Source organism: Sminthopsis crassicaudata, chromosome 1 (genome assembly GCF_048593235.1).
Source record: "Sminthopsis crassicaudata isolate SCR6 chromosome 1, ASM4859323v1, whole genome shotgun sequence".
Lineage (NCBI taxonomy): Eukaryota > Metazoa > Chordata > Mammalia > Dasyuromorphia > Dasyuridae > Sminthopsis > Sminthopsis crassicaudata.
The window spans coordinates 750,599,096-750,624,703 of NC_133617.1; the positions used below are offsets into that span (position 1 = coordinate 750,599,096).

The following is a 25,608-nucleotide window of genomic DNA, read 5'->3' on the forward strand; positions in this document are numbered from 1 at the left end:
AATATATCTAAAAGATAGTGTCATTTTTCTGATTTCTAAGAGGAGGATACTGAGAATAATTGGATTCAGAATCTTGCAGTGCCTGTTATTCTGAATATGTTCATTCTTGGAGATTACAGACTATTGGAATTGGATAGGACCCTAGAGATCTTCTAATCTACCTTCCAAGCACCCCCTTATTTTACTGCTAGGAAAGCAGAGCTTTTTAGGTGGGGGTTAGGTCTGGCTCATATAGTTGGTAAAACCAGAGGAAGTCTTATCCATGAGATCGCCTGACTTTTAAGGGATGTATCTTTTGGACTGTCTTCATTTGAAACTGGGAAATGGAGTTGAGTGGGCCCTTGTCCCAAGGTACTCTGGGACATGGATACTCTGCTGTTTCCCTCTGCTGCCTGGGCTGTTGAGTGGGGGAGAAATATGTTTGTAAGGAGGACTCATGGTTGGGCTCCCACTGGAGACTTTGGCTAACTCACTCCTTGTCCAGATTCAACCACTGACTGAGGTCTTAGGGAATTTAAGGAACTCGCTCAGGTAGGTATCAGAGGGAGGCATTTGAACCTTGAGCCTCTTTTTCCAGAGTCATGTTCATTGTTAATTGAAATTACTATAAGATTACCGTATTTTCTCAATATTAGGCTGTTTTTTTGCTTGAATGGAATATCCTTTTGTGTTGTTTTGGTAGAGATGAAAATCAACTATGAAGTAATTCTAATTTTCCATTTAACAATTTCTACATATTTATTGGTCTAATTAGAAAAATATATTTCCACAGTTAGAGATAAAGCAACTAGGTATATCCAACTTTTTTCCTTTTTTCAGTTTAAAATGGGAGATACCTTGAGCACGAAAAGCTGGAGGTTATAGTGACACGAAGGACTGAACTGGAGAGTTGTAAGGTGGGAGCTCAGAGTTCTGCTTCTCCTCATTACTCTCCAGGTGACTGAGCAAGTCACCGATCTTCTCTGAGATGGTTTCCTTGTTGAATTAAATGTACATTTGTTTACCGCTTACTCTGAGGAGGGCCCTGGACTTGGGGTCCCCAAAGAAGATAGCCCCCTGTGCTAGGAGGACTGGTTTATGGTGGTGGGAACCTCACAAAAATAAAACCACGAGCAAAAATGATCTTAATGTTGGAGAGTCAGATAAATAAAGCTGAGAGATTCAAGAAGAGGGCAGATTGGGAAGAATGGAGAAAGTAATGTCAGAGCTGGGCTTTAAAGGAAGTCGAAGTGAAGGGGAGTGGGGTGGATGAGGGCAGAGAGAATGCTGTTCCACAGATGTAGACAATTGTATTGAAGGGGCAAGGAAATGATAACAGCCTTAATTTGTCAGAAAAATAGCATAGGGAGAGATGGTGGCAGGAAAGAGTTCTGCCAAGGCGGGTTGGAGCCAAATTGTGGAGGTCCTAGAACGATAGGATGTGATGTTCTCAGTTTCTCTGGAGGGAATACAGAATAATTGAAGAAAGTTTTCAAGCATGACAGTGAAGGGAGCACATTGGTGCTTTAAGAAATTTATGCTGGCTATATACTACCCCTTCATAGTTTTTACAAAATATCTTATAAACTATTAAACATTCTATAAGTGTGAGCTTATAGCTTATCTATATCTATCTATAGATGTATAATCTAATTCTAGTAAAGGATAATTGATTTTAGGGAAGCAAGAAGTTTAACTTACAGTGTTATGTGCTTAGGTAACAATGACTTTCTTTTTTGTTGGATCATTTGCAGACTATAGCAACATTGCATGTTCATTTTCCACATGACAGTGCCTATCTTTAAGGATCAGAATGCTCCTTCAACTTTCCCTTTTATGGGCTAGTCATACCAACTTTTGTAATGATTAATTTGCAAAGGGAAAAAAAAATTTTTATACATTTCCTTTCAAATGTAATTGTCCTTCAGGAATCTTTTATCACCACCTTGATTTTTAAAACAATATGGTTTCAGTTATCTGGGAAATTTTCCAGTGTAACCATGGAGGATGTACTTTTATTTACAGAATTCTCTATTATTATTATTAAATTACAGCCTCCTTCACTTCTTCAATTTTCAGTCAGAAATTAATGGAAATGAAAGATGACCATTTTCTGGTTATATTCTCTTTCTTCCTCCCACTCTCACCCAAGATATTTTCAGTTTTCTTTTATTTCTATCTCAGGTGCTGAAAGGCAGAAAGCTTCCACCATCATGGGAAGAGATTTACTCTAGACAGTTTAAAAATATGGGGCAGTGCATTTTTCTGTTTTCTCTTATTATAAGACATGAGAAAGAGAAATCTTGGAGTCTTTGTTGACTTTTCCATAATGCATTGTAGTTAATAGCAGTCTATAAATATATATTAAGTTAGGTAAAGACAAAATTTAGTAACAGGCAAAAACCATTAAATTACAATAAAACCAAATTAGGAAGAAAATTAGAAAGTCAACATGAATAGGAAATGACATTAATCTCTTCAGTCTCTAATCTCTAGCTCATCCTGGAGAATAGAATAAAGTGTCCCTCAAAAGATTGGAAGAAATGCTTCAAAGGGAGCCCAGTGAGGCTGGAGGCCTTTGATGCTTCTTTCCAGAAGTTCCAAGGGAGAAGAATGTGGAGGAACCAGAAGGCCCCAAGAATTGCTAACCCTGGGCAGTCTCCTGCAAGTCCCGGGCCTGAGCCGTCCCTGGCGCTGCTGGGGACAGAGGATGTTCCCTCCAGGGCTGATCAGGGGGAAGGGAGAAACGAATGGGACAAGATTGTCTGCTTCTGCTTACTGGCATCATGGCGAATGGTCACAGTGGATCCTTTTGGGCTAGCATTTGTGCAGCCAAGACTTGTCAGACTCCATGATGGACGTGGTGACAAGGGTGAGAACCGATGCTGTTGCCTGGCAGAATATCTGAAGTGAACTCTGGATTGGGATGTTCTGGGCTACAAATTCAGAAGCTTCAGGGCACCGATGGGCCCCTAATTATGGCTGTTGAAGAAAATTTTTAGAAGGCAATAATTGGTTAAGAAGATGGTTTTGAGAACCTCAGCACAGAAATTGTACTCTTGGCTCAGAGAAACCGGCTAAAGGACACCTTCAATTAATTAAATAACTATATATGTTTGCATGGAGATTTAAAGATCCAATGAAAAGGGATTTAACTGGAAATGGAGGGAGACTGAGAACATTCCACATTTTCTTCAAAGACAGATTTGAGAGAGAGGCAGGGGGCAAACTACTGATGGAGACAGTAATTCATGGGAGACGTTATCCAAGAACTGGTGTGTTAATGATGACTCCCATATATCAGGCAGAGAATGTGGTAGAGAAACTGCTGCACTTGGGGAAAGGAGACACATTCTTCTTCATTACTATGAGACATGACTAAAATGCAGAAATGGCCCGTTTTGCTTTACGTATGAGACAGATTAGATAAAGTTGCATTACATCACAAAATGTGATGTAATGGCACGAAGAGGGAGCCGTCATATTATGATGGATTCTATTTTGGTGATGATCACTGGAGCGAGAAACAAAGGATTTTAGTGTGGGAATCCACCGTAGATCATATTGACTTGGAGGAACACCATCATCCGGCCTTGCTTGCAAGGTGTAGTTGTGATAGTGGGCACTGGAGCCTTCCTTCTTTCTGCCACAACCAGAGCATCTGGTAATTTTCTTGTACTGAGGACAGCGTTATTCTTCAGAAGGTGAGGAACTGGTCTTGAAGTGGTGGTAGGAACCTTGAGAGGAAGCCACCCTTCCTTCTGGGGCTCAAGTGTCTGAGCCAGGCTTCTGAGGGGTCAGAGAACAGGGAGTGGAATCCATCTACAGAAACGGATGCTTACCATTGTTGCTCTGTGGGAAGGGGAAGTGGGCATAAAATGCAATTTTAATAACAGTAAAGGATTTTCTTCCCATAGAGCTTATGAGGAAAGGCGAGGCAAACTGTAGCAGTTTTCAGGTAGTTAGATTTATTGTTTTTGGCCCCAGGGAAGAGATATAGGAGCCGTGGGAAATAGAAGAGAAGCAGATTTAGGTTCATCCAAAGGGAAAACTTCCTAGTAATGATGGCTGACCCCAGATGGCATGAGCAGCTTGGAGGGCTTTCTTTTACTAGTGAACTCAAAATGATGTCTAGATGGCCACTTGCAAGATATGTTTTATTTCTACCCACCTGTCTTTGTTGTGGTCAGGCTGGAATTTTGATCTCTGAAGTCCCAACGGAGATCCTGTCATCCCACTGCTTAAAATCTTGTAGGAGGAGACCTCCCAAGAAGATAGAATACTTTGAGGAACAAGGATGAGTGATAAGGATGGGATAAAGAAAGGGAGCTGTCTGCAGAGACCCTGGATGCTCAGGAATCTACTGACCAGCTTCGCATCTTTAAAGGTCATAGGTAACTTCAGAGGAATCCAAGAGAGATAAAGTCCTGTAATAACTGATTCAGAAAAACTGAGGCTTGGAACAAGCTGAACTTGGCAACAGCACAAAGGAAAACAAGGCTTTAAAAACTGCCTCCTAAGGACAGTGGTAGAGGAAGCTAAAGGAAAGTAGAGATCTAAGCTGGGGGGGGGGGGGGTAGGCAGAGGAGGGAGGGAAGGCAGAACTACTCAACTCTGTTTGAGAAAGTGATTTATCCAGAAAGATGATCATAAGAAGGAAAACAGGTCTCAGCAGAGAAAGGGAGAGCCTTGGCTCGGGCCTGGTCCTGCACAGTTCACTGCTCTCCTGCTCAGCAAAAGAGGGTGTTCTTTATTACTTTTATAACTTATTGTGATTTCTAATAAACTTACGAAGTTCTTTATATTTAGGATTTAATGGATATATCCATTTATGGTAGACAGATAGGAAGAAAAAGGGAGAAATGAAGATAAGGGTGAGACATGGGAAAAATACAAATCTCTCCCCCACCTCCTCTCCCTTCTCCTTTAGTAGTCAGTGTACATGAGCCATTTCTCTAGGTATTAGACATAAAAGTTGGAGAAGTTCTGTCCCTATTCTGTGATTCTCTCTAGCTCGGCAGCCTCTTTGAACGCAGGAATAATGCTGCTCCCACCTTCCCTCTTGAGGCATTGTACTGTAACATCAGCTGTGATTGGCTCACTGGCATGCTTCCTGCTGGCTCTGACTGATGGGTATACCACAGGACGCCCCCCGGGAAGAGCCAGCCCTTTGATGCCAGTTAAGTTGGGGAAGATGGTGCCCGAGGCACCCCTTCACTCTGACCATCCCCGAAGGGAAGGCTAGAACAACCTGGTGAATTATTTGTTTCTTGTCCCCTGTCCTCCCTTTACTACTGTGGAGGTTAGCGGTCTGAGCAGGATTAGCATATGAGTGTATTTTAAAAATTCTTGTGTTAAGTATCTGGGAATGTTTGGAGTAGACTTCAAAGTGAGACTTTTTTTTTTTTTTTTTTTTAATTTATCAGATTCCACATTGACAAAGCTTTTTCTTCAGCATCCTAATTGATGGCTAATGTTGGAGACTCTGAAATTGTGAAACCCTTAAATGATCCCATATCTTTAGTCCTAACGTTTTACCAGGGAGGGAAATAATTGAGGGGGGGGTCCTGAAAGTGAAGAATTGGAAACAAGTGTTATGGGAAGACTGGAGAGGCTCGTGTTTGGGCAGGGGCTTTGGGGCCTGGAAGGGGAGGGAGGGGGTGCCGTGACCCAGGAGGAAGGGAGAAGGCCTCCCTGCTGATCAAGGAGAAATGAACACTGGAGCCTCGGCCTCTGAGTGCCAGGATCCTGGTCAGAATTCAGCAGGAGATCCGCCTTGGCTGTTGTGGACCAGCACTGGCAGCCACTGCATTGGCCCTGTAAAAGTGATGGTTTCCTGGGTACTTCTTGTTGTAGGAAGATGGCGCCACCTCGTGGGGTTTAAGGATATTTCCCTTGAAATATCTTGGCAACTATTGGAATAAATGGGCCTTCAAATTTGGGATTAACGATACTGGGGTAGATCGCCATTCTCCTCAGACAAACAGGGTGAAGTGACTTGTTACTAAAATGTCTGAGGCTGGATTTGAACTCACAAAACCGAGTGTCCCCACAGTGCTGCCTTGCTGCTTCTGTGTGCCATGTGTAATAATCTCTTTTCCCTTGGGTGGTCCCACTTTTCTTCCTTTCCACCTTGACTTCCTTCCCCCCAGCTCCCAACACACTCAGTCCCCACCCCCTAACATCTGCACGGTTTTCCCTGACTCTTCCACTCTACTCATCAACCAGTGGCAGCTAAAGCAGACTTGGAGAAAGTCCTGCACGTGTCTCAGTGGATTTATAATCATCTCTCCTCACTGGGCTCGGCACACACTGGCTCCTAATATTTCCATTTACGCTATGAGCTGTTCCGCTGTTGCCACTCCGGGCCTGCTGCCCCGCCACAACTCTCCCCACCCTTCAGCACCATTCCAACTGATCTGGGTACCGCTCTGGTCTCTCTCTCTGCTTCTCTGCCCAAACCTGTGAAAAATGGGCTCTGGGAAAATAGAAGTGGCTTCTTCCAGGGTGGCATTTGATAAGACTCAAATCTCTTAAGACCTTCTACCTCAAAGGCACCTTTTGCCAAGTCTGCTTTTAGCTGCCACTGATTGATAAGAAGAGCAGAGAGTCATGGAATAAATGTGCAGGTGTCGGGGGTGAGGGCTGAGTGTGTTGGAAGCTGGGGGCGAGGGAGGTCATTTTGAAGGGGAGAAGAGGAAGCTCCTCTCCCATCACTCAGATGCCTTCTGCCCCTCTCTGATTTCATGTGATGTTTTGTTCCTTACCAAGGCTGCCCCCTCTGCCTGTGCAATCCATCCCATTCCTTCCCCTCTCTTCTAAAAGATTGCCCCCTGACATCTACCCTCTATTAATACTTAGTTTCATTTCCTCCTGGCTTATTCCCTATTGCCTAATATGCCCATACCTGCCTTATTCTCAAAAAAGGCTCACTTGATCCTTCGTCCCCGCAAACTGTCATCCTATTTCTCTCCTGCCCTTGGTAGGTAAACTGGTCTCCGGCTGCCTATTCTGGCCACATCCACCTTCCCTTCTCCTACTCTTGTCTGAACCCCTTAACAGTCTGGCTCTTTAACCTTCCATGGAAACTGCTCTCTTCAAAATTTCCTATTTATCTGGCAAATCCAGTGGCTTTTTCTTACTCTTCATTCTCCCTGGCCTCTGTGCAGCCTCAAACAGCATTAAGAATAAAAATGCTAATGTACAAAGAGCACTTATATGTGCCAGGTGCCGAGCACTTTGTAATTATGATCATAGCTGACTCTCAATAATACTAGGCGATAGATGCTAGTATTACTATTGTGATTTTACAGAGGGGACAATGAGACAAACAAGTTAAACTACTTGTCTAGGGTCACACAGCTAGTAAATGATGGCGACCGTATTTGAACTTGGGTTTCTGTGGCACCGCCTGGCTGCCCTAGCCTTTGATGTGGTTGATCATTCTTCCTGCATGCTCTCTTTTCGGGTTTTTAGAACCATCCCTTTTACTCTCCTGATTTTCCTCCCTCTTAATTGCCAAATCCAGTGGTTTTTTTCTTTCATGTTTGTATGTGTATATATTTGTTTTCCTTGGTTAAAATGTGCAGTCCTTGAGAACAGGGACTGTTTTGTTTCGGTCTGTGTCTACACATAACGATTCATAAATAAGTGAGGGATAAGAGCCCCGTGACCTGGGCCATCCTTGGAGTGACTGGGAGATGATCGAGCACTCTCAGCTAGTGACTGTTTTCTTCTCGATGTCCATAGTGATGCTACCTTTCACTTAGGTGCTTCAAAGTATAACACAACTAGAGTAGGCTTGCTATAAAGCTTTTCCTATCTGGTCTCTTATTTTACAAAGAATGTACATTTACTCGATTACTTGAGGCTTTTTCAAAATGGAATTTTGGTGTTATAATTAATTCACCTTTGTTTTTTTCCCTTAATTATTGCATTTGTATTATTACTTAAGTAAAACCATTTGCCTTTCAAGTTGTCTCTAGGTGTTTGGGAAGTTTCTGTTCCTAGAGTATAAGTTCCCTAATTTGGAAAAATAGATTTCGTGTACTCTGTCATTTAAAAAGAGGACCGAGTAAAGACGTAATAGTTTTACATGGCATTAAACACAGTGCTTTCCTCATTTAGTTTAAACCCTAAAAATGGATTCTTTGTTCATTCTTTAATGGAGAAAATAGATGAATTTGTGGTCCTAGACTTGCTGACTTGCCATCCCTGGCTTTTTAGCAAATTTATCCTCAGTTCAGTCTCTCCATCACTTCAGCTTCTGCTCTCAGATCTCTGGGTTGTTCTTTGCCAAGTTGTATAGTGGGGCTCTGGCTTACCCAGCTCCTTCAGCCCTTCCTTTAATGGTCCAGACTTAAGATCTCCCTTCTTTTGTTTGGCCCGCTCTGGGACATCTCTGCCTCTTTAGCAATACCATCAGATAGACAACCACAAGGGTGGTTCTGGGATTAATGAGTCTTCTTCTGGATACATAGATTTCTAGTACCTCGGTCATTACCCATGCTGTAGAAATGTTCTGCTCTAACACAGGTTGGTTAGGCAGAAAGGAGGGAGGGAGCAAGGAAAAACAGTGATTGTGGGCTATGCTAATGGATGTGGCCGTAGACCCTGGATCTCCCTCAGACTCAGTTTCCATAGCTGCAAAATGGGCCAATAATTCTTCCAGGTTCTGCTTCATGGGGTTGTGAATGAGGATTGAATAAGATGATGATTACAAACCACCTTATAAATATCTACTTATTCAGAAGAGATAATTGAAAAATTTAAATGAGACACCCATTTCCAAACTTGCTGGCCATTTTCTTTCAATATGTTAGACTGAATCATGAACTAAATTTAAGGTGTAAATTGGTAAGTGGTAGTAAGGTTCCAAGTTGGTCCAAAGTAAATGAACTCCTTTAGAATTGATTGGATGTAGGAGGACTGTGCAAGTGCAGAGCTGCAGCAGAAGCTGTTGTGTTGCTTCAGACCCGTTGCTTTTTTGCCTGCAGTTTGACCGAACTCCAGGCCTTCGGGTCCAGGACTTTATTGGCGTGGGCTATGAGGAAGGAGGAACAAACTGCTCTTCTCTATTTGCAGAAAAACAGGGTACTTTCCCCCCAACGTGTTATTTTGTTTATTTGCTTCTGACTCTGTGATCTCATTTAGGGCTTTCTTGGCAAAGGCGCTGGAGGGGGTTTGCCATTCCTTCAGCTTTATATATGAGAAAACGGAGGCAAATAGGGTGAAGTGACTTGCCCAGGGTCACATTAGTGTCTGAGGCAGGATTTGAATTCAAGTCTTCCTGGCTCTAGACCCGCCATTCTAGTCACAATATTTGGAATGAAATTTAGAGCATTTGTCAGGAATGAATGTAAATGCAACCAGCTGAGTCACTTGTCCTACTAGCTCTTAATCAGGTGTTTGTGATGGGTATTGGTGGTATTAAATAACATTTAGAACCGATTTTTAATACTGAAATATCCAATATAGAAAGCACTCATGTGTTATATGTGGGAATGAAAGTGACTTTTAGTTTAGAGAGTGGGAGGGTGGTTTTAATGAGCTAGCAATGTATGTTTGTCCTTTATGTTGTCCTCAAGAAATCAGTCCCTGTTTTATGACAGATTAACTTTAAAAGATGTTTTCTCTGTATTTCAGTCGGCCATACACCAACAAAGTGATCACTCTATGGTACCGGCCTCCGGAGCTACTTCTAGGGGAGGAGCGCTACACCCCCGCCATTGATGTATGGAGCTGTGGGTAAGAAATCTTTATATTTCCTGTTGGAGTTTACTCAGTTCTACATTTTGAAGCAAAATAAAGCCCTTCTGTAATAATGAATATTTGTTTTCCAGATGCATCCTTGGTGAACTCTTCACTAAAAAACCGATATTTCAGGCAAACCAGGAGCTTGCACAGTTGGAACTGATAAGGTAAACCTTTTAAAGGGTGTTCTTATTGGAGAGGAAAGTCAAGTTGTCTGTAGCATTGGTGCTGTGGAACCTGTGTTTAAATCAACTTTGGGGAGAATGCTGTTTCAGCTAAAGTCCTGTTGTCTCAGAGCATTGATGTCTGTGGAATAGAGCTGAAGGTCAAACCCACATCACTTGGTAGTTTGGTCCAATAAGGTATAGAGCCTGGGAATCCGGAGATCACCTTGGGAATATGTAAGGGGATTTGAAAATTTGAACAGATGGAAAGTTTGTATTGGAGGGAGCAGAGAGAAGCAACTTCTTAAGAATTAGCAAGGGGGAAAAACAAAAAACATATGGATAAAGAAGGGTAGAGTCAAGAAATACTCGTGGCAGTGACCTGTTACGGGAGAAAGCGAGATTTATCTACGGAAGGAAAAGAGACATTTCAGGGGAGGGTCCTTGAAATATGTAGGCCAGCATGATCTTAGGCCAGGCAAGCTTTCTCTAAACGTCAGAGGTTGGACACCAATCTTTTATTTTCTTCTAATTAAGAAGTAATTCTCGTATATGCAAACACAAGTTGCCAATATTAAGAATTTGAAAGGTTCAGAATGTTAGAGTTAATTCTTTGTCATTCTAAGAAAAATGCCCTTTATTGGGAAGAAGCCATATAGTATGGATTATGTATTTTTGGCTGCATACACTAGGTGGCAATACAGTTTTATCTTATTATTATTATTTTTTTTTTTATTTTGACTCAGATTTAACTAATGGAAACTTGCATGTATTTTGGAGACTTATTCTTTTTTTTTTTTTTTTGCTGAGGCAATTGGTGTTAAGTGACTTGCCCAGGGTCACACAGCCAGGAAGTGTTAAGTGTCTGAGACCAGATTTGAACTCATATCCCCCTGACTTTCAGGGCTGGTGCTCTATTGATGGTACCAACTAGCTGTCTCGAGACTTAATCTTGTATAAATTTCTTAGTAAATGAATAATTCTTAATAGCCTTTAATGTCATGTCATGACATAATCATTATCAGAACAATTATCTCATTTTATTAGACCTTACATCTTTTGTTAAGCAGAGGCTAAAAATCACTTTTAGTCTGATTTGCCCTAGCGGGCAGACCTTGCTCTCATTTCTGCTTCCACATCAATTTCAGATTTTTCAGTTAATTAAAAAATTTATGGCAAATGGGTCAATAGATTTATAAGTTTGACAACTACAAAAACGTTCTTAGTGCGTGATCACCAGTGTGACTGAGGCCAGTTTTTAACCTGGGGGAGATGATCTCCCCACCCCGATTATTTTTATCTGTGCACAAAGGCCATCTTTACTATGTAGACTGACAATTTCTTTCCTTGTTGGCAAAGGGTGCCAAGTTAATTTAGGGCAAATAACAGCTGGGCACAGAAGGGGTGGAGTCTGAATAGTTTAAGTGCCATCCTTGGAAACTAGTCAAATGAAGAGGGTTCTGAACTGTGTGTGGCCCACACATGAATTCTGGGCTCTGGGCAGAGGGCCTGTAGGAGCAGAGTGGGGGGGAGAGGTAGGGATTCCTAGGGGCCCTCCAAAGCCCCATGAACTTGACAGTAATTCTCAGTTATTATTTGGAACAGGCCGAACTCCACACTGTCACTGCTCCCTACTCCCCATATCCTGTTTCTGTCATGGCAGCCTCTGCTCTGATTGACTCACCCTCACCCACTCTGCTGCTGCAGGGTCTCCCTGCCTCCATCTTTCCTCTGGTCCATCAGGGTGATCTTCATGAAGGGCAGGAATGAGCCTTTATCCCTTACTTGATTGATTTTGGGGCCTCTGGTTAAGGCCTTTCATAACCTGGCCCCTTCTAACTTGTGCATGTGTTCTTATATCTTACCCCCTCCTTTGTACTCACCAGTTATTCTGCTATTCCTGGCTGTTCAAATTCTGCCTTCGACACAGACTAGATCTATAATTTTAGGGAAAGTACAGCACTTTAGTTTCCTCATCTGTCAAATGGGGATAATAGCACTTATCTCCCAGAGTTGGGAGGATTAAAGGAGATATGTGATGGGCTACGGGAACCTCCTCTTATTATTTATCACATAGGATCACCAATTTAAAAGGGAGGCCCTTAGAGGAGTGCAGGTATCTGTTCACAATCAGCCACACAGAGTGAATAGCAGATTTAGGATTTGAACTCAATTCCCTGGCTCCCATTCCTGCGCTCATTCCATTGCACCACCCTTTGAAAGGTCAGTACCCAAACAGATAGGAAAGGAGTGAGTCCTAGCCTCCCCGCTGCTTTGCAACCTCGACCGTAACCCAAATTCCTTACGTGCAAGTTTCCATTAGTTAAAAACAAATTTTTAATTTTTTTTAGCAGAATTTTATTCCCTTATTCATCCATTCCTCATTCCTCATGAAGCAATAGGTGTAATTATTCCACTGACTTATTTACTTAAATGTGGTTTATTCCCTACTAGCTTTAGGATGTTGCATCTGGCTTTAACATACAGTCTCTTAAGGGGGTGTTGATTTTGGGACCCCATAGGACTAAACTGTTCCCTGGGCATGTACCTTCGCTGTTAGGTTGGGAAGGGGATCAGTGAGCCTAGGGCAGCCACGAAGGAACAGAGGGCACCACCTTTCTTGTTTGTTCTTCCTTCACTGCCCTTTCTGATCCTTGACCGCTGCGTGACATGTCTGCCCCGTGCACCAGGCAGGCCGAGGCTGGGCATGGCGGGGGTACTGGGAGAGCAGGATTGTGGTCCCATTTTGGGTAACTCCTTTTTGCATGTGTTGTTTAGCCGAGTATGTGGGAGTCCATGTCCTGCGGTGTGGCCAGATGTCATCAAGCTTCCCTACTTCAATACGATGAAGCCAAAAAAGCAGTATCGCCGGAAACTTCGAGAGGAGTTTGTCTTGTAAGACTGGAGTGAAAGTGTGGGGCACGTGTGTGTGTGCGCATGTGTGCATGGGGCATGTGGGTTCGTGTGCACTGTGTGCACATATACTAGCATGGGGCGAGGGCGAATTGTTCTGGGGAGTTTGTTCTCTTCTGAGCTGCTTACCCTGGGTCACGGCTTCTTCAAAGCTCCACGTTTTGTTGAATTCTGTGCATCTCATTATTTTGTAGCAGTGTAACAAGTTTGCTCTGAGCTATGATTTTTAATGTGCACTAGTCAGTGAGAGTGGAGAAGAACGTCAATGTACAACCATGTTAGAAGCAATAGAGAAATATCGTAGTGCCATTTCATCCCACATAGTTTCCTTTTGTTTTAAGAAAATGGCCTCTTTCATTCTTGTAACTCTAAGCCATAGATTATCTGTGGAATTGTGGAAAATCACAGTTCAAAATGTAGGGCGATATAGAACATTGTTTATATAATCGGTACAAAAATAACTACCTACCTTATTCAGTGGAAAATATGTCCAAAGAACCATTTACTGAAACACACAGTATTGTAAACCGTGCCGTGAAACGCTGCCTCATTTTGAGCAGGTTGTAAAGGAGCGCCGGGGACTCCCAGTTTGAAACGGCGGCAGAAATAAATGACTTCTGTACTTGTCTCTTTTTGTGGCAGTATCCCCACAGCTGCACTAGATTTATTTGATTACATGCTGGCTTTGGATCCTGGCAAACGCTGCACAGCAGAGCAGGCCCTTCAGTGCGAGTTTCTGCGAGACGTGGAACCCTCCAAGATGCCGCCCCCAGAGTAAGTACTAGGGTTCTTTGTTGAGGGTGGTGAAGTGAGTCGCCCAAAACCACTCCTATGACTTCTGGCTAGAGCAAGAGACTGAGGGTGTTGCCACCGCCAGCCCTGGAACCCATTCGCCCCCACCCCAAGTCCGTGTTAGACGTGAGGTCACATCCTTACTGGGCTGCTTCCCTCGGACTACTTAGGATCTCTTGGTCTCAGTTTCCTCATCTGTAGAATGAGCTGGTTGGAATTGCTCTCAAGCTCTCTTGATGTAGGACACTTGGATTCCAAGACACTGAGCTGTCCCAGGGCCCTAGGATGGACTCAGTCCTCCTGTCATTCAAGAAGTGATTGAGGGACTGGAGGGAAGGGATGGAAAAGAGTCCCTACTGCAGGCAGGCTTTCCTGGGGGGAAGGGATCAGTGGCCTTCGGCTTGGCCACGGGATGTCACTAGCAAAAGAGGGAGCTCACCCTGAATGATTTCTGTCTTTTCTGTAAAGTAGGAGGCAGCCAGGGGGACTGGGGAGTGAGAGTTTTAAGTGGGTGGGCGGAGGAATGGGAAGATGAGAGAGCGAGCTGATAAGGGAGGCACAGAAGGATCCTCTGGAAACAGGGAGGGCCTGGTGGAGGGAGTGGCCCCTGATTCATGGTAGACCCTGTCAGAACAGGTGGGACTTTCTCTGCTGCTCTTTAGCAGCATATGTGTAGAGGAGCCAAGCAATAAATAAAAAAAATGGTCCAAGACCGAAGCTTGGCAGGGCACAGGGGGAGATATGGGAGCCTGTGGGGTATGTGGGGATGGCAGGGTGGAGGGGAATGGGCGTGATGTTGTGGGAGGTTTAGGGGAGAGTCTGCCCCAAATCAGAATTGTGGAGTTGGCCAGCTTGGATGGAATTCCCTCCTTCATCCTGCCCACTCGGGGGCTTTCTGCCCAAACACTTCTCATCCCCATTCTCTCACTCATTTCTAGCTTCTCCCTCCCTGCTGGCTCCTTCTGGCTCCCACCCTGCAGTGATCATCCTGTATCTTTTCAGCCCTTTTAGCTAAGCTCCCCCTCGGGTTCTCCCCCTGCCCTAGGACCTCATTGTTCCCCTACAGCTCTGTTCTCCCATGTTTTCTTAGTACCCAGCCCAACGGCTTTTCTCCTCACCCTCTCTGCAGCCTTGGTCCCTGCTCCCCTCTTCTCTCTGACCCCTCCTGATTCTCCTCCCTCTCTGCTGGCTTCATCTTTGGCTCTTTTGCCAGATCCTCTTCCAGATCAGCCCCTCTAGTCACGGGGGCCTCCAGGACTCGGTCTGGGGCCATCTTCTCCTGTCTTCTCCCTCCATATTACTTCACTGGTGCCTATCAATTTAGTTACCATCTCCATGCTGATGGTTCTCAAATCTCCTCATCCAGTCCTCACCACTCCACTGACCATGAATCTGAAAGTGTCACACACCTTGACCTGAATGTCCGGTGCACACGTCTAAAACCAACCTCCTCCTCCTCCTCCTCCTCCTCCTCCTTGCTCCTTAACCCTCGGCCCTCCCCCCCCAATCCCTTAGGCTCATCTCCACTGTGCCACTCCTTATTCTTGCACAGCCCTCCCTCCTGTCATCTAGCTGTTGCTTTCCCAACATTTCTTGATCACGCTCCCCTCTCCCTGATGCTACCCCGAGCCTGGTCCAGGCCCTCATCACCTCAGTCTTGGACTTTGGCCATAGTTCTGGATGGTCTGCCTGCTTCTGGTCTCTCCCCACTCAAATCCATTCTTCATTAAGTCACCAAAATGATTTAATGATTGTTGCTATCCAGGGGGATAGTGGAGATAGCCTTGTGCTACCCTCAGATACCAGTAGAATGATTCCTTTGTGGTGCACTTAAGTCTCTTCTGTTTCCTTATCTCTTAAATGGGGATGATATTATGTCTTTTATATTATCTGAGATGAGATGTAAAATGTTTTGTCAGCCCTGCAATTGCTTTTTGATTAATTCAGTGATTATGGACTAGCTTTCAGTCTGCTTTCAATTGAATACATATTTTTTGCATAATATGGATGTAAAAGCTATTTTAAACTTGCATCTATCTAATCATTAACCTTGATAACAGGTGGTTACCACATAATAAAACTAAATTGAGATTTTATTAAGAATACAGAGAAAATGAGTTTCAGATTTTCTAAATCTGACTTAACTGTTTTAGATTAGTGACCTTTGACCCTGTGGCCTTTTTGCTACCAAATATTGTGGGCCCCAAGTTGGGACAGTTACCAGCAAAAGAAAACAGCTGATCTTGACCCTGGTGGATCAGTGAGCCAGGCTGGAAGGTTGGCCAGAGAAGAAAGAGCAGACTTAGGGTATCCCTTGTGTTAAGAAGCTCCTTTTCCTAAGGCAGGGTGGTAGGTAGGACACCAAGTAGAGTCTCCAAGACTTGTTTTGAGCATTGCTTGGTTCAGTATTTGCTCAGAATGACGTAGTCATGTGCATGTCAGCATCCTGGTACGTGCGCTGCCATTCTGCCTCTGCACGGAGCGGCCTTATTTTCCTTGGGACAAATTGTCTGTCACCAGTATATGAATTTTAAATATCTAATTTCTTGTTCTGTTACTCGGCATGCTGTCTCAGTGTTGTTTTAATTGATTTGGTTTGGTCTCCGTTAAGCATGGCCTTTGGTTCTTGATAAATCACAGCTTGCTGACTTAATCAGAAGTTGCTGTCCAGTTGTGTTCGTGTGACCCCATTTGGAGTTTTCTTCTTGATAGAGATCCTGGAAGTGGTTTCCTTCTCTAGCTCCTTTTGATGAAAAAACTTGAGTGGGGTTAAAGGGCTTGCTCAGGGTTGCACAGCTAATCATTGTCTGAGACCAGATTGGAACGTGCTCCATCGTCCATCGCCTGGCTGCCCGATTCAGAGATGCTAACTGTGAAATGATCACTAGAAAGGAAGCCTTTGTGTCACTGGGAGGGAAAAGATTTTCTTTGGAAAGATTTGTGGAGCTTCAGTAGGCCTGGAGTTTTGCGTTGAGTAGTTTAAAGGGTTTTCTAGAACTTGTAACCAGTTGACAGCATTAAATCCTCCCTATGTTTTCTCTTTTAGTCTTCCTCTATGGCAAGATTGTCATGAACTGTGGAGCAAGAAACGTAGAAGGCAGAAGCAGATGGGAATGACGGAGGACACGTCTTCCACTAAGATTCCTAGGAAAGATCTTTCTCTGGGCCTGGATGACAGCAGGACCAACACCCCTCAGGGGCTGCAGGCGAATTCACAACTCAAATCTCAGGGCAACACCAATGTAGCACTTGGTCAGTAACATTTGTTTGCTTTTATTTTTCTTCCTACTTTTTCTTTGGAAATGATTTATCAATTTAATGCCATATGATAGGTACCTTGTTTCTAAACAATTCATCTCTAAAATTATTGTTCTTTCTGTAGCAAACTACAGAACTAGGTTTGGTGCACTTGGTGCACTTTGCCGTAGTCATTAGCATTATGAGCCTCATTGCCATGGTGTCACAAGGGATCCAGGGCAAGGTAATTCTCGAGGCTGAAGCCCCAGAGTTTTTTGGAGATACATGGCTTGAAGAAAGACTACTTTGCGTCTAAGTTTCTTAATGCTGTCTTTTTTCAGACTCCCGATTTCAAAACATTCAGGATATAATTTTTCACATGACACCTTTCTTGCTTCCTGAGAATTAACATCCTAGTCATGACAAAATTGAGCCATGATAATTCAAATTTTAAAAATTAATGTCTTTCCGTGTAAATAACATTTGAGATTAGGCTTTTTCCTTGCAAAGTGAGTTTCTTTAAACATTTACTTTCCATTCTGTTGTGTAGTTATAAATGAATGGGATGTTATATAGGCTTTTGGCCTTATCCTATATGTGGCATAAAGCATTTTAATCTGCAGCTTCACCTCTTCAAAAGATTGATGGAAAGAAATACTTGATAATGCGTGAAAGGCCATTTCACTTATTTGTTGCTCGTTGTTTGGGGAAACAAAAGCACTCTTGTCTCTAGCTGAGCGTTGAGTTTGAAATGTAGAACTAATAATCTGTTACAAGTAACCAGCCTTATCTGAGGATATAGGAGTAGGAATTATTAGAAATGAATGAAAGGTGCATGTTCCAGCACTGGGGAAACTTAGATACTAGTTCCTTGACTGCCCGGGGCCACCACCATATCTACTTGAAGTATGGTTCCCAGGGTCTGCTTTAGGAAGGCCTTTGATAATCAAGATGGGGAGTCTTGGGGTGATGGGACTGAGGGCAGTAATGTGCCCCTTACCCAGTGATGCTGAAGAGCAAGGGCCAGAGTGGAAAAACTCTGACTCAAAACTCCTGATCTTCTCATTGGCACTGTGAGTCCCATAGAGCAGGTTGGGGAAGACATCCAGTGCCTTTGGTTGCTTTGGGGCCTTGTGCTCAGAATGGGATTAGTTTGCAAGATGAACAAAAGGACTGTAGGGAGTTATGTAGGTTTAAGTGACAGAGGCAGGAAGGGGGAGTTTGGTCCCCTGGAGTCTTTGTCTTTCCACCTACCCCCTGCCTCTGAGATGAAGTGCCAAGGTTAGATTCAGTTGGCCACAGAGAATGGATTTTTAATAGGAAGAGAGTATGGAAATTGATGATCTCCCCAGTCCATTTATATGTAGCAGGCTGCCCATTTCTCCTGGGGAAAGCACACAGCTGAAGAGCGCCAGATCATCCTACTGGGGACAGGGGCCTTCTTAGTGTTTACGGACTATGGATCTGATCCAGAGACCCAGAAAGGTGTCTTTTGCCTCAAATGTGTAAAAAATGGTTAATTTGGGCAATTACTGATTCCTGGAAAGGGTTGCAAGGGAGCAAAAGCTCCTGAGAAAATGGAGCAAAAAACATTCCAGCGTCCAGGCTGCTCTCTTGCTTCATCCCCATTGTAATCCTCGGGGAAGGCTCCCCAACGAGCCAGAGCAAGTAGCCTAGAAGAGACGTTTTCCCTCTTCCCCTTGATGATGATGCAGTAAGGTTTTTTGGAGGAAAAAGTTCAGAGGACAGATCCTGTTTCCAAAGTTAGGAAGAGATTTTTTTTGGGTGGATGAAGTAGGGAAGGGAGTCAAATAGATAATATAAGATTTGGGGAAGAATTTGCCTCTCAAAGTTAACTCATTTAAATTGAACATTGGCTCTAATTCTTCTCTTTTCACAGTAATACATTTTAACTCTTTACAAATGTATAATTGCACTATTTGAAGATTGTTCTTAGGACTGTTTGAAGTCTATTTCCCCTAGCATGTTCCTTTTTAAAAACATTTTTCTTTTGGTGTTATGATATAAAATTCTGCTTTGCTGCTTAAAAGCCTTCCTGGTCTGATTTGGACTTTGATATTTGAATGATGACAGTTCTGATTAATAATAATTGTTTAAAATTTTGTCTTTAGTAAAAACAGGCACTGGACAGCATTTAAACCACAATGAATTGGCAATACTTCTAAACCTACTACAGTCTAAACCAAGTGTTAGTGTGGCTGATTGTGCCCAAATATTGAACATTAAGGTAAATCCTGAGCCTCAACAGCAGCTAAATAAAATAAACCTTCCTGCTGGAATTTTGGCAACAGGTGAAAAACAGACAGATCCACCAACACCCCAGCAGGAGTCTTCCAAACAGCCTGCAGGAGGAATGCAGCCTTCAACTCAGCCTGTGCCCCCTAAAGTTGAGACTGATGCTGCCCAGGCAGCTGTGCAAAGTGCGTTTGCAGTTCTCTTGTCGCAACTAATAAAGGCCCAACAGTCTAAGCAGAAGGAAGCAGCCATGGAAGAGAAGGAGAATGGAGCAGGCCACGAGCTGTCCCTGCAGCTGCGGCAGCCTCCGGAGCCCAGCCCTCCTCTGCTCGGTGAGTGGCCCACAAGACTCCCACCATGGGAGGGTGCGTTTGGGTTTTCCATGGCAGTTGTGAGCTCCCTTTACAGAGGAGGAAACGGGGCCAAGGCAGCCCGATCGCTCTGTATCTGGTGCTGGGGGCAGGGAAAGAGTGCTGTCTTTGGTTCTGAAGTCCCGGCCCAGCCGGGATCAGTGGGATCTGGGACAATCATTTCCCCTCCTTGGATCACTTTGCTTCTCTGTAAAATGGGTTTATCTTGAGGCTGATGGCCCTGAGATCCCTTCTAGCTCTAGGGTTTTTGCTAGAATATGTTCCTGTGATTTGGTGTTGAGATAACTCCCACCTCATGGAGTCCAGAGAGCATGGTTGGGTAGGATTTACTATGATCTTGATGTTCTGAGGTATAGAGAGGTTGCTTAACCAGAGCAGGGTCTGGGAACCCCTTTACTGAAATCACAGACCTTTCAAAGGCCTGGAGAAAAGGGATCTGAATTTCAGGTCATCTGCACGGGGTTTCTGTTTGCATTGTACGTTTCCCAGGAGTCCAGTCTGGCAATTGCCTTCCACTATTCACAGAACTTTTCACAAGCTTAATTTCTTAAACAAAGCAATAATTATTGCTTCTTTTGGTTATGTTTATATTGTTATTTGCTATACAGAAAGATGCATTTGCCTTCCAGAATTATTCTTGTTACCCATGAGTGTAAAACAAGAGAATAGCATAAAAGGGGGGCTAAGAAAATGTGCTCCTCAGCCTCTTCCTTCACAGTGTTTGCATAATTATGCACGTACATGTATGAAACTTAGATTCACATGCATAAAGTTCCTGGCCTCTTTCCACACTTTGCTCCAGTGCCTCAGTAGTTTAGATTCTAGCAGTAAGTATAAAAGTTTATCTTCGTGAAGAGTAGGGGATGGCAAATAAGATGCAGCTAAACTTTTGGTGCTCCATACTCATACCAAAAAGTGATAATTTTGAAATCACTCTTACTCATTGCATCCTGTGTTTGCTCTTCACCTTAAATGACACGGTCAAAGCATCCAATGGAAAAAGAACGTTGGAAAGACTGTTTTTGGCTTCCAACTAGATTGTGTCATTGGAAGACAAGACAACCATTATTTTGTGGTTAAATGTATTGAATCATTAGCATGCCCTGAATTCTTTCTGACATCCCAACAACTCCCCCTCCCCCAACCAAAAAAACAACAACACAATGCTCTTTCACTGAGCCTGGGATCCCCCTGGTAATTTTTGTGGAAAAGAGTTCACATTTATTTTTAATGTAAGGGAAAGAGAGCTGCAGATTTTAGAAGAAAAACTAGATCTTTGGAAAGTAAATTCTTTTGGCAACCTTAAGACAGGGAGACTGTCCCATTTGAATAAAAAAAGAAAAAAATTAACAAGTCTCGGGAATTGGTCCAAGAAAGTCCTGTTAGATACAATAATCCCTCATGTAAATATTCCAATGGATATACAACTCCCAAAAGTAAGACACTGAATAGCACACACAAATGATTCTATGTGACAATTGAGAATATGGCTTACATTCATGGAAAGCAAGTAAAGAGAAAAGTTCTTCTAGTTGCTGGTTAGGGGAAGATGGCATTTAGGGAAAGGGGCGCTTGAGCTGGGATTTTGAGAAAGAAAGGATTTCAAAAGGTGGAGATGTGGGAGGATTTTGTTTTAGGGAAATGGGAGACAGCATGAGCACATGCAGTGATCCTTAAAACATTGAGGACATCAGGGAAGAATCCTGGAAGGAAGCCAGGCCTTGTAAGTTAATAGGTTGGGGTGAATTAGCCAGTAGGGACTGTCAGAACGGCTTCCTTTTCTTTAGAGAGGGCAAATTAGGGGATTGGCTTTGCCAGCTGAAGTTCTGTTTCTAGTGCACAAAAAGACTTTCTTGCCCTAGTAAGCTTCTCTCAGGATTTGGGGCCTGTTATATCCAAGTATATAGACTGTTTGGCAGGGCTTCTCCCCCTTTCCTCCTACCTCCTCACTCCATGTCATCTCTCTCCCTCTCTCATCCATCATCTTCGTTTCCCATTAACCTTCACTTTGCTGCCAGATTTTCAGAGCTCCCCATTCACAGCCCATTTATAATATAGTAGATAAATATTTGGAAAGGGCCTTAAGTTCAGAGAGTTTTTCATAGTCTCACAGCTCTATATGTCAAAAATGGGATTTGGCCCTTGATCTTCTACCCACTGGGCAGCTAGATGATAGAATGCTGGGCCTAGAGTTGCAAAAACAACCCAACAACTTCTATCTACTAAGCCATGCCAGCTCTCCAGTTTTACATTGAATTTTGGAGTCTCCTTTTTGTCTGATAATGCACCCTTCTAATTCTAGATTGTAGATTTTTTCCCTAGCCCTGATGACATTTCTGGACAGTTCTGTTATTGGAACGTAACCCTTTCCTTAATTGTGATATTATTCTTGTAGCGACTATCCCCATAGGCTGCCTCTATTGTACCTACTGAGATATTTTCATCCTTGTACCACTTGAATACAGGGATAACTGAAATGAGGGCTTGGTTTGTTATTGAACTAAATGGGTCCACAGATTTGGCTAGTGTGCTGATTGTTATGTCTTCATTAATGCCGTGAGACACTTGAAATGGGTAAGCTTTAGCATGTCTTGTACTAAATGACTTCAGAAATGGCAAAGCCATTTTTGAATTGGCTTTCCAATAGTCAGTCCAAAGGTTCTTAAAATCTGATGAAGTTTATGTACCAGTTCTTCCTTAAAGATTTAAAATAAAATGAATAGGATTACAAAGAAAGCCAGTTTATTATTATTATTATTTTTAATTTAAAGATATACACACCCCACAACCCCTAATACAAATTCATGAACCCTTGAAATCTATCCATGGACCCTGCTTTAATGTCTGCAGCAAGCCCTTAGCTGATATTTATTCATATACTTGTAGACTAGATCCAGTTTTTGCTGTTTCTTGTCTATTTCTGTCCCTTAATCTCCTGTTACATTTTGCCCAGTTGTCAGAGTTACTTCTGATCTTTGCTGATGGCTTTTTCTGCCACCTTTGGGGGGATGCTCTTTTCTCCTATTTTTTCCTTATTTCTTGTCATTCATCTTTTATGCTAATAGGGCTTCTTTTAAAGCTTTCACTAGCCAGAGGAGGGAGCTCTTTTTCCTTTTTGACCATAGGGGGCCATTTACCTCTAGTTTGGGGTTGTTGGCTCTTTTCATTATTGCTTGCTGCTCAAGGGCTTTCCTTAATCCTTCACCTCATACTGAGATGATTGAGCTTCCCAGAAATTAGATTTCCAGGTAAGTTTTATGTACTTAAAACATTTAGTGTGGGAATAGGGATGAAGATATATGTGTTTCTTTTGATTCCCATCCTGCCCCCCAAATATGCTGGTTGTTCACTTTTCAAAGAAAACTTAAAAACAAATGAACCTCAGATGTTTTTAAATGATGATAATTGTTGCTTTAACATGTAAATCAATCATAATTTTCTTCTTTCCTTCCCAGATATTTTATAATCCTATTTTGGTGTCCTCCTTTCCCCCAGTACTTTGAAGCTGTGCTTATAAGTTGTTTAGAAAAGTTGAATCCTTAGGGCAAGCAGTAATTAATTTCCCCCCTAATCCTCATACTCAGGTAAACTAAAATGTTTGTTTTCAAATAATGGTGGTAATTGTAACAATAAGTAGTACTTCTATAGTGCTTTAAAGTTTGCCAAACACTTTACAAATATCTCATTTAATCTTTATAAGAACCCTGAGAGGAAGGTGCTGTGGTGGGTGAAAGATGAAATGACTGAGGAAACAAAGTTGGAGCTTCCAAGTAAATTGATTTATTAAGTAGTGCATGCCAGTTACCTAACAAATTAGGGCCAGGCCCCCTCCTCAGCTTAAAAAACATTAAAAGGATTTATTACTAGGTAATCTGATGTCTAATTGGATAAAAGATTAGAGCCTTTCTAAGAGGGGAGGAGGAGAGTGACTAGGTGGAATTCCCTCAAAATTGGAAAAAGAGGTCCCACCAAGTCTCTGTATGCAAGCAAAAGAATATGATCTGATCAGTATGTGGCCAGTTTTCAGATAAGGTCATATGAGCTGCTTGAGCTGTATGATTGTGAGAGAACTTGCATCACTCTTTATATCCAGCTGTATTTCTGGTCAGCATTGAGGAGTCTCTAAGTAGCAGTAGAGGCCGTCCAGCGTCTGAGCTATAGGGCTGAATTCAAGTGATGCAGTAAAGTTTTCTCACAATTCCTTAACTGAAAAGTCTCACAAAATAGTAGGGTTCACTAAGTTCCCTCATATTATAGATCAAGAAAATGAGAGCAGACAGGTTGAATAATTTGTGTCTGATAGTGATATGAACTCAGGTCTTCCTGGCTCTAGGCCCGGTGCTCTGTCCACTGTGTTGCCCCCTAGACACCTCTAATAGAATGACTATTTCAAGTTGTTTGGTTTGGTTTGGTGTGAAACCCTGTGATCTTTTCCCTTCCCCAATTCACCTAGGGCAAGATGAACACATCAAACATGCAGAGATGAGGATGCTGGAGCGAACGCCAGAACCGGAGCGCCCAAGAATCTTGCCTCCAGACCAGCGTCCCCCAGAACCCCCCGAGCCACCGCCCCCTTCCGAAGAAGATCTGGATTATCGGACAGAAAACCAGCATGTGCCCACGCCTAGTTCTTCATTGACTGACCCTCATGCTGGAGTGAAGGCTGCTCTGTTGCAGCTTCTTGCTCAACATCAGACCCAGGATGAACCCAAAATGGAAACGAGTATGGATTATCAAGCAGGCGATACCTATGTTCCAGGTTCAGACTACAAGGATAATTTTGCATCCTCTTCTTTCTCTTATGTTAATGACGGTTTAGGAAGTGGATCCGTTCCAGCCCTAGAAAGACGAAGCTTCATTGGAAACTCAGATATACAGTCTTTGGAGACCTACAGCACGGCTTCATCTCATTCTGGGGGCCCACCTCAGCCGCCTGCCTTTTCAGAATCCTTCTCCAGCTCAGTAGCTGGGTATGGAGACATTTACCTCAACACTGGTTCCATGTTGTTTAGTGGAGATAAGGACCATAGATTTGAGTATAGTCACGGCCCAATTGCAGTTCTGGCCAATAGCAGTGACCCTGCCACTGGGCCTGAGAGCACTCATTCTTTGCCAGCCAAGATGCACAGCTACAACTATGGGGGCAATTTGCAGGAAAGTCCAGTGGGCCCTGGTCTTCTGCACGGACAGACTTGGCCTTCCCCCGCCCAGGGCCCTGGCTATTCTCAAGGCTACAGGGGACACATTAGCACATCTACAAGCAGAGGGCGAGGCAGAGGGTTGCCGTACTGAGTATCTGTTTTTCCTCAGGCACATCGTTTTTATCTGGAAAGACTTTTCCTAGCTGCAGTTTCAGGCAGCAGTCCAACAGACTTGAATAATGTTAATTCAACAACAGCTTTATTTTTTATGTGGAAAAGGGTCTTGCATACAATAGTTTAAAAAAAAAAAAAAAAAAAACCTCACACACAAAAAACCCACCTTGGCTTAAATTCATGCTGTTCTGAAAACTAGATCTCCTGACTGTACATCTTCAGATTCTAGTTAGCAATTTTATTTTGTATTTTCGCAGGTATTAGTGTATGCTAAACTTGGGGACACGAGCATTTTATGACCCTATTGCAGATCTTCTGAACTATGCACATTTGTGCTTTTTTTTGTAAGTTTGGACCAACTTTTATGTAAAAAAAAAAAAAAAAAAAAAAAAAAAAAAAAAAAGTTTGCCAAGAATCAGAAAGGGCACTGATTTATCGGGTATTTTTCTTTTTACAAAGCTACCTTTAGCCCAAGGTCACTGTCAGTCTTTGCACCTGCTTTCAGTGTGATTGTGAAAGGTGTACTTTGTGCTCATTTCAGAAAATAAAACACAACCTTTCTCTTGATGCAACAGTTTTATAAAAAAAAAAAAAAAAATGGTCAATGTTATTTTTCTTTTGAATTTCCAAATTACTGCATAGCCTAGCAAAATACTAAAATGAAACAATGGGTTTTATATACAAAATATGTTGGGGTGGGGAGGGAAAGTAAGTGCCTTAACAGGTAAGCTTAAAAGTTTGAAACAATAGCCTTTACAACCCATTTTTTAAAAATAAAAGGAGATTGGTGCCCTGAACAGAAGAGTGCCCACTCTCGATTCACATTAA

At 42.9% G+C, this 25,608-nt stretch overlaps 1 protein-coding gene across 4 annotated transcripts in view; it reads left to right on the top strand.

Moving 5' to 3' along the window:
• The window catches only part of CDK13 (cyclin dependent kinase 13), a 103,646-nt gene extending 78,299 nt beyond the window's left edge, over positions 1-25,347 (top strand). For 2 of the 4 annotated variants that reach the window (XM_074284497.1, XM_074284498.1), the window contains 7 exons: positions 9,625-9,726; positions 9,822-9,899; positions 12,675-12,791; positions 13,452-13,583; positions 16,648-16,853; positions 18,971-19,426; positions 23,919-25,347. In XM_074284497.1, the coding sequence (XP_074140598.1) occupies positions 9,625-9,726; positions 9,822-9,899; positions 12,675-12,791; positions 13,452-13,583; positions 16,648-16,853; positions 18,971-19,426; positions 23,919-24,757 (1,930 nt within the window). In that variant the 3' untranslated portion in view covers positions 24,758-25,347. The remainder of the gene's footprint in view (positions 1-9,624; positions 9,727-9,821; positions 9,900-12,674; positions 12,792-13,451; positions 13,584-16,647; positions 16,854-18,970; positions 19,427-23,918) is intronic. The other 2 variants (XM_074284499.1, XM_074284500.1) reach the window with 1 other exon arrangement.
• The last annotated feature ends 261 nt before the right edge of the window (positions 25,348-25,608 follow it).